Source organism: Nilaparvata lugens, unplaced genomic scaffold (assembly GCF_014356525.2).
Source record: "Nilaparvata lugens isolate BPH unplaced genomic scaffold, ASM1435652v1 scaffold4625, whole genome shotgun sequence".
NCBI lineage: Eukaryota > Metazoa > Arthropoda > Insecta > Hemiptera > Delphacidae > Nilaparvata > Nilaparvata lugens.
This window is the reverse complement of record NW_024090726.1, coordinates 2,277-11,826: the sequence shown is the minus strand read 5'-3', so window position 1 is coordinate 11,826 and position 9,550 is coordinate 2,277. Positions and strand designations below refer to the sequence as shown.

At 35.2% G+C, this 9,550-nt stretch overlaps 2 protein-coding genes across 2 annotated transcripts; both read left to right on the top strand.

The window, feature by feature from the left end:
• Nucleotides 1-3,359: 3,359 nt before the first annotated feature.
• On the top strand, nucleotides 3,360-4,877 carry LOC120355756 (tigger transposable element-derived protein 4-like). Its single transcript, XM_039444423.1, has one exon. It carries the CDS (start codon nucleotides 3,360-3,362, stop codon nucleotides 4,875-4,877), a length of 1,518 nt encoding a protein of 505 aa, XP_039300357.1.
• Nucleotides 4,878-5,948: 1,071 nt separating this feature from the next.
• LOC120355757 lies at nucleotides 5,949-9,304 on the top strand. Its single transcript, XM_039444424.1, has 2 exons — nucleotides 5,949-6,236; nucleotides 6,444-9,304. The coding sequence occupies exon 2, from the start codon at nucleotides 6,449-6,451 to the stop codon at nucleotides 8,978-8,980; it is 2,532 nt and encodes an 843-aa protein (XP_039300358.1). The 5' UTR covers nucleotides 5,949-6,236; nucleotides 6,444-6,448; the 3' UTR covers nucleotides 8,981-9,304.
• The last annotated feature ends 246 nt before the right edge of the window (nucleotides 9,305-9,550 follow it).

Sequence of the window (9,550 nt, the reverse complement as noted above, 5' to 3'; positions counted from 1 at the left end):
AAAAAAATAATTGTATGGCAGAAAAAAGCTATTCGTTGCATAGTTGGCCTGAAGAGAGATGAAACTTGTAAAATAGCTTTATTGAACTAAATATTATGACTCTTCCATCTATGTACATTTACTATAATCTGATTTATGTTAAAAAATATAAATGATTTTAAACAACACTATCATCAGCATGCACATCTAACTAGACACAGAGATAACATAGCCACGCCATATATTAGACTAGGAAATCATTAAAAAGCCATAGGTACCAGCGATATTTACTTGTCCCTTTAATTACCAGTGTTGTTCCTGAACAACACGTTTTTATTCAGAGTTTTTACGAATTATTTCTATTCCTACCCAGGAAAGGCCAGTGTTGCTTGATAGCAACAAGCTTCTAGTTTGTCATTTTGCCACAAGGAAGCGTTAGTCTGTAACACATGTTTTTGTATTCTTGCTCCAATGTTGAGAGGTTATGATCGTAATTTACCTGTGTGGTAGTGCTTGTAATTTTTTTGAGTTTTCATTAATTAAAAAAGTGATTATGTATGGTTATCTCTACAAATCGAATAATTAATATTCAGAATATCTTATTTGAGCTCTTTCCAGGTTCTATAATGAAATTGAATAATTGTTATTCACATTGAAATAGTGTGTTGTTCCACAACAACAGCGGCACTTCAGGTGAGTGAATCAACCTTATTATATTGTATTGATACAGAATTCATAGAATGAGATTTCTTTTTTATGAGCTTACATTTTCTACCTAGGATATTATTCTGCATTTTTTTCTTTTCAGAATGGATAACAAAATAGATCCAGAACTTATTTATGTGGATTTTGACACAAATCTATCTGAGTGCAGTGAAATACAGTCAGATATTGACGATGATGAACTGCTGTGCCTTGCAGACAATGTTATTGCTACAGAGAAAATAAAAGGTGAAGAAATAGTAATCAGCTCTGCAAATAGGATTCTTCAAGAAGATTTACAGTGCAATGAAAGTGGTGATGGAATTTTTCAAGATCAGGATCCGGAGCCTTCCACAGCAACTGCATTGGGTGAGGCTTTCACATCATCTGCATTGGCAGAGGCGTCCACATCATCTACTTTGGGGAGTGTAGTGACAACTTCAAAGAAAAGGAAAACAAATCTTGAGTGGCACTTTGAAAAAATTGACTTTGAAGTACCAGAATGTAAGTGGACTGATAGTATTCCACCTCCTCCTTTAGATGTAGAGACACCATTAGAATACTTCCTTTCAATATTTTCCAAAGACATTTTTTCACATATCTCTAACCAGTCAAACATTTATGCTCACCAAACAAATGGGGTTGTTTTAAATAGTACCCCTAAAGAGATAGAGCAACTTATTGGACTCCTTCTTCTGACAGCCATTGCTAAAATGCCCAATATAAATATGTACTGGTCAAATGAATGTAGATATGCGCCAGTTGCAGATATCATGACTAGGAACAGATTTCGTGAACTTATGAGGTATCTTCACTTCAATGATAACCTACAGCAAAAGCCTCGGGCAGATCCAACACATGACAAACTTTTCAAAATTCGTCCACTATTGGATTTCATATCTGAAAATTTAAAAAAAATACCTCAGGAAGAACACAGTTCAGTGGATGAACAGATAATTCCATTCAAAGGGCGTAGCTTCTTGAAGCAATACATCAAGAGTAAACCTCATAAATGGGGATTCAAAGTGTTTACTAGAGCAGGGTGTTCAGGTATTATGTATAGTTTCCGTATATATATGGGAAAGGGATCATGCAAGGAGTATGGACTGGGATTTTCAGGTGACATTGTGATGGAATTATGTGAAGACCTACCAGATGGTAAAAATTTCAAAGTTTTCCATGATAACTGGTTTTCTTCTCTACAGCTAGCTGTTGCTTTGAAAGAAAAACGAATATTGTCTCTGGGGACTATAAGAAAAGACAGAATAGGCAAGTGTCCCCTACAAAGTGAGGCCAGCCTAAAAAAGCAGGGTCGAGGTAGTATGGACTGGCGTGTGGAAACAAAAAACAACTTATCTCTAGTACGATGGTTCGACAGAAAAGAGATAAATTTTATATCAACATATGTAGCTGTGGAACCAGAGACAACTTGCAAACGGTGGGATTCATCTCAGAAGAAATCTGTGGTTATTCCACAGGCACAAATTGTGAAAGAGTATAACAAATTTATGGGTGGTGTGGATAAGGCAGACATGCTTTTAGAAATATATCGTATAGACATAAAATCGAGGAAATGGTACACTAGGATAGTGTATTGGTGTTTCAGTTGTGAATGCCTGGCTCCTTTACAGGAGGCACCAAGAACAAAAAGGGAGAAAGGTGGAATACACATTACTTTAATTCCACTCAAATATTGCCCAAGCCTTGGCAAAAGCTGGGAAGCAAGAACGGAAGAGAGGCCGACCATCGTCTTCACAACCTGCTACACCTCTTCAAAAAAGAAAGCCGCCTGCAGCTCCTGGACCTGTAGCAGATGTACAGTTTGATGGTGTGTCACATTGGCCAGAGTATCAGGAAAAACAAAGGAGATGCAGAAATTGCCCAAAAGGTTACTCTTTCATAAAGTGCAGCAAGTGTTCTGTACCCCTCTGCATTGTAAAAAATAGGAACTGTTTTAGTGACTTCCACCGAAAGTGAAGTGCATTCCCTCCATCTGTACTGGAAGAGTTGAGAGATATATTATGATCTGCAATTGTGAACAGAATGTCATACGAAATTGACTGTTTCAATTTTTTGTAACTGAATTTTAATTTTTCTCTTGTTTTATAATGTTTATCTTATTGGACTTATTGAAAAAAATATTCACTTTCATCTCATGTTATTTGTGTTTCAATTACAGTGAATATCGTTTATTATGACATCGGCTATAATGACCTATCGGATATAGTGACCGGAAAGCTGCCCCTTGTTTGGTTTGCTATGCGTACAATGCTTTATTATATCGCTTATAGTGACATCGATTATAATCACACTATTATGACCGGATTTCTATCAAAATGAGGAAAATAATATCGTATATAATGACGAAACGTTAAGTAAACAGGATGTTCTCCAGACAGGAATCATCATGTCTGTATTTATTCTAGTTGAGCCGTATTACTGGTCAGTCTTTTATTACGAAATCGTGAAATGTGCATTCCTCTGAACATTATAGGCCTATTCAGACATTCAGTTCAATTCAGCCTTTCGTTCGGTTCGGTTGCATCCTACAGTATTTCGGTTTGATGTGTGATTGGATTGTTACTGTAAAGTGTGTGTTATATTAGTGTGTGTAGTGCATGTTTCATTAAATTTTACAAACAGAACTCTTATTTTAAATTGTATACAGTGTTGATAATATGGCTTCTTCCCGTAAGACTTTCACTATTGAAGAAAAATCGCACATCATTTGGCGAATTGAGAATGGCGAAGCAAATAGGGACATAGCGAAGGAATTAGGGGTTGGACATTCAACAATTTCGGTAATATGGAAAAATCGCGATAAAATTAAGCAGAGCTTCGAGACAAGTTCTATGAAATCAAAAAAACTTCGTCCTAGTCAAAACAATGACGTAGATCAAGCGTTGCTGAAATGGTTCAAGATACAAAGAGCGAATAATATTCCTATAAGCGGTCCAATTTTGCAGAGTAAAGCAAATGATTTGGCTGAGAAGTTGGGTAGACCTCGCGATATTACATCTGCATGGATACAACGATTTCGCCAGCGCCATGCAATCACAAGTGGTAGAATAAGTGGTGAGGCAGCAGCAGTTCCAACTGGTATTCCTGAAAACTGGTTAAACAATGTGTGGCCAAAATTATGTGATATTTATCCAGATGAAAAAATTTACAATGCTGATGAAACTGGAATTTTCTTCAAACTGACTCCTGAAAAAACATTACGTTTCAAAGGTGAAAAGTGCACGGGGGGGAAATTGTCAAAAGACAGACTAACTGTTTTAGTTGCCGTGAATATGGATGGGAGTGATAAGCGCAAGCTGATGGTTATAGGGAAAAGTGCTAAACCTCGTTGTTTCAAAAATGTTAATTTATTGCCAGTAACATATGAAAGTAACAAAAGAGCGTGGATGACAAGTGAATTGTTCGCTTCCTGGCTACGAAAATGGGACAATGAACTGAAATTGAAAAATGATAAAATATTGTTGATGGTAGATAACTGTCCAGCACATCCACATGTTGAAAATCTTACATCTATAAAGTTGGTGTTCCTCCCGCCTAATACAACATCTGTTTTGCAACCCTTGGATCAAGGTGTTATAAGATCTCTGAAAGTCAACTATCGGAAACGTCTCATTCTACAAATCATTCAAGATTTGGATGAAGGATGTGAAACAAAAGTCTCTGTACTCGACGCAATTACAATGTTAGAAAGAGCTTGGAATGAAGTCACATCCATTACAGTGAAAAACTGTTTCAGACATGCAGGATTTTTAATGCAGTCTGATAACATTATTGAATCTGCATGCACAGAAGAGTCGTTACAAGAATGGGGGAGAAGTTTGGCTCAACCAGTGTCTCATGGTTTCTTTGAAGAGTATGAAGAAGTAGACAAGGATTTGGAAACGACGGCAGCTGTAAGTGATGAGGAATTGCTGACTTCGACTTTGAGAGAAGAAGATGACGTTACAAACACTGAGAAAGACAATGATAATGATGAGGAAATCAATCCACCAACACTGACTGAAGCTTGTAAAGCGATCAAGACAATTTGCCAATTTCTTAGTGTCACAAATACAGCAGATGAAGCAACAAAAAATGTTCTATTTAATCTAGAGAAACAGTTTCAAACATCGTACTACAATAATTCAAAGTGCAAAAAACAAACGAAAATTACAGACTTTTTGAAAAAGACCTAATTTTAACATTTTTTTGAGTTCAATTTTTTCTTATTTTGAGTTCAAGTTTTTTTTTATGAAACATTGAATTATTTTCAAACTAAAATAAAATTTATGAAGTAGCCTACTGAAGTTTTTGAACGGGCCATATTTGTATACTGTATTAACCGGGACTTTCATTTGAATGTGACTTCGTTTCAATTTTCATAAAAATTATTAAAAATTTACAGTACATTATAATAATATAAAGGACGTTTCAGTTTGGAAAGTGTGTTTACCTGGAATAAAATGCTGCAACGAAAACGTGAGTGTCATTATTTATGCTGTTTTTTCACTAATGTATACTTTAGTACTTCCTGAGCCTAGTATCGGATATAGTGACTATCGGTTATAGTGACCCAAAACTGATGGTCCCTTGAAGGTCACTATAAACGATATTCACTGTATTTGTAACTGAATTTTAATTCTAATATTTTTCTTGTTTTATAATGTTCATCTTATTGGACTTATTGAAAAAAATATTCACTTTTATCTTACTCTCATGATATTTGTGTTTCAATTTTTTGTAACTGAATTTTAATTTTAATGTTTTTCTTGTTTTATAATGTTTATCTTATTGGACTATTGAAAAAAATATTCAACAATAATTATCTTAATAACAATAAATATTTTTTTTGGAAATTTTGACATATTTTCACTATTTGAAGCCTATTATTCAAGAAAAAACACAAGAGAAAATTTTCCTGAGAAAATTTGATACCATGGTAATGAAAGGGAAATAAGTTGTCCTTTCTTTCCCCATTGTAGGACACTCATTCATTCCACCTGACAGGGTTTTTTGGAATTCTTGAACGCCAGTTCAAATCCAAAAGTGTGATTGAAAATCCAGACCAGTATTTGGACATTTTCCGAAAGTATACAACAGTGATTCATCTTGGAGAAGAATGTGAGGTGTTGGAATAGAAACAACTGTCTGACGAGGTATTGAGAAGAACTACTGATTGGCATTTTCAATTCCAAAAAGCCAAAAAAATTGTCTTCCGTAGGAATAAAGCATTGTCTACAATTTTGGTCAGAGGGGAACCCGATGGCTTAGAAGTGAAACCTCGTAAGTCGTAATTTTCCTCAATTGTGATATGGATGTGTTAATTTGTAGAAAAATCAGCTGCTTCGAACTAGATTAACCTCGTAAATCAGAAAAATTATTTAGTCTGAAAAATAAGCAATCTAAAAATACCTCGTATGTGAGGTATCAAGAAGGCACTGCAAATGAATGGAGTAACCTCGTAAGTAACAGAGATCCTGTATGAATCTAATGGTGCAGTCTGTGTCTTGATGTAGCTGTCTGGTTTTCGTTACATTTCTAGCCTATTCAATCAGGTAAGTGTTATGAGTGAAGCATTATTGATAACTGTATTAGTCGTTTTGATAGGAAAGTATTGTAACCCTAGCCTAAGATGATTATTTCAACAGCAAAAAACAAACTCAAACCTCAATACAACTTACAAGGTTTCACTTTTCAGTAGTGTTAACTTACAAGGTTTCACTTTCCAGTAGTGTAAACCTCAACAAAGGGTTTTTTTTCAGAAAATATGGATCCTCTTGAAACCAGCCAACAGAATCTGATGGGTGTAGACCTGGATGATGATGGATGGATCGATGATTGGATGAGTGATCTACATAATTGCCCTTCTGCTCAAATAGAATTAACTGAGAATGGAACTTCAAGAGCATCTTTAATTCCACACAATTGCAGCTCAAGCCCACACAAAACTTGTGAAAACGTCACTGAGGAAACATGCATAAGAGAAGATGAAACTGCCTATTATAAAATTGTTGACAGTGAAGATAATCTCATCATGGATGCTACTACTTTTCTGCCAGTCAATCCTGAAATAGAAGCTGACAGACCTTCAAGAACAGCTTCAACCCCAACAATGACTACTTGTACAAGTAATTTAGATGAAGAAAACAGTCGTGATTGTAACTTTTTGGAATCTTGTAGTTCTATTGAAATTGAACACAGTTACAGTTCAAGTCCAAACAAAACTTGTAAAAATAATAACATCGACATCATGGAAGAGATTATGAAAGAGCCTGGAACTGGAAATTGCCAAATTGTGATTAATAAAAATAATGATGTCATCGTGGAAGAAAGTATAAAAGAATCTGAAACTGCCTGTGACCAAATTTCTTCATTTCTGCCTCAAGAAACCAATATTAATCTATGTGATGAAGAATATGGAAGTAATGATGAAGCAGCTGCAGATGATCCAGATTATGTTGTATCAGAACAAAGCTCTTTAGATGACATCATTGATGTGAATCAAGAAGAATTAATTGAAAATAATGCTTTGGGTAGGTTCATCAATAAAAGAAATAGAAAAGGCCAAGCAAAACGTGAAGAGTGGTTTGATTCCAAAAATAAAAAGCTCCGTGAACAAGGGAAACAATACACTGGATGGAAAAAAGAAGAAAGTGGGAAAAGTAAAAGAGGAAAAGAGAGAAAATCAAGAAAATTAGGACCAAGATGCCAAGGTAGGGGATGTCAAAGATCTGGGAGAACCTGTAATGAAGTTTCAAATGATGAGAGAGAAACTATTTTCAGAGACTTCTGGACAAATTTATCTTGGGGTCAGAAAAAGACCTATATTGCCTCATTGGTGAGCTGTGGAATGAAGAAGAGTGTCAAGAATCCAGGAGCAGCTTCAAGGCGGAAGTCAACATTAACATACACTGTTAAAACCACAAATGGTGTAGTTCATAAAGTTTGTAAACCCTTTTTCTTAAATACCTTCGCTTTAGGGGAGTGGACAGTCAAGAATTGGGCAGCAGATTCCACCAATGCTGCTCAAGGGCATGCAATCACACCTGCAAAAGTAGCTAGACCAAGAAGAGGGCTTGGTGAGAATAACCCAAGAGCTGCAGCAAAGCTGAATGAATTTTTGGACAACATGCCCAAACTACCAGCTCACTATTGTAGGAGGGACTCTTCAAAGCTGTATATTGAGCCAGTATTTGGAAACCGAATGGCAGATGTCTATGCAGAATATAAAAGGCAGTGTGAAAATGATGAAGAACCAATAAAACCGTTGTCCACATGCACATTTTACAAGATAATCCATAGCAAAAAACTATCATTTCAGCAGCCAAAAAAAGACAGATGTGACTTTTGTGTTGCAAAAGATGCTGGACTAATCAGTGAAGAAGATTACATTGAACATGTTAAATTGAAAGATAGGGCCAGACAAGAAAAAGCTGATGACAAGCTGAAAGCTGATGAAGGTTCTCTATTTGTCATTAGCCAAGATGTCCAAGCAGTGAAGGTGTGTCCAAGTTTAAATGCATCAGCTCTATACTTCAAAACAAAATTAGTCTGTCACAATTTTTCAATTTATGAGATGAAGTCTCATTTTGCAAAATCATTTTGGTTCAATGAGACACAAGCTGACTTATCAGCATCAACCTTTGCCAGCTGTGTAATAGACTTTTTAGAGAATCGGTGGAATAAAGATGAGAAGACTCCTATTGTTATTTGGAGTGATGGTTGCACTAGCCAAAATAGAAATGTGATAATGGCAAATGCTCTGTTATCTTTCAGCAAGGAACATGATGTTGAAATACAACAAAAGTTTTTGGAAAAAGGCCATACTCAGATGGAAGTGGACTCAATACATGCCATGATTGAAAACAAAATCAACAATCAGCCAATCCACTTACCAAGTGACTATATAAGGCTGGCAGCATGTGCCAGATCAAATCCAAGCCCTATTGAACAAAAGGAACTCACCTACGACTTTGTGAAAAACTTTGCTAAGGCAGACCTATTGATGTATGATAGTATTAGACCTGGTAGAAAACCAGGTGATCCTGTGGTGACAGATATAAGAGTGATTCGCTACAAAGATGGTGAGATTTCAGTCAAAACAAAATCATTTGATAATGAATTTCTTGCTATTCCTCAAAGAAAACGGAGGAACACTGTTGCTAAATTAGCTCAATTCAAACAACTACACAAAGAACCACTAAAAATAACAAAAACTAAATGGACCCACTTGCAGCAACTTAAATCAGTGATACCTACAGACTGCCATCCATTCTATGATACTATAGCTTATGAATAAATTAGATAAGGGCTTTCATCTTTGAAATTTTATTTTGATAAGTTTTTTTTACTGATAATGGCATGTATGGAGTCCACTTCCATCTGAATTGTTGGCCCTATCTATGACTTATTTACTATTATTTCTATTTTTATTACTTGTTACTATAATATTAATTAATAATAGACATACTTCATTTGACATTGATGACATGCTCTCTTTTTCATTTTAATTCGATTTTTTGCAAGAATTCATTAATTTTGGTTATTGTATGAGGCCTATAAATAACCACCATTGAAGTCTGCTGAAGTTTTGTTTTGTCCAATCATGAAACAAGCATTTTACTTTGAGGTTTTGTATTGAAAATTTTTATGTAAATGACTATGTATTACTTGGAGCTTTAGTATTCAATATCTTAGTATAAATGACCATGTATTAGTATAAATGACCATTGGTGTACTTATATTGACATGACTTTATTTTATTTTAAATTTTATTTTGATAAGTTTTTTTTACTGATAATGGCATGTATGGAGTCCACTTCCATCTGAATTGTTGGCCCTATCTATTACTTATTTACTATTATTTCTA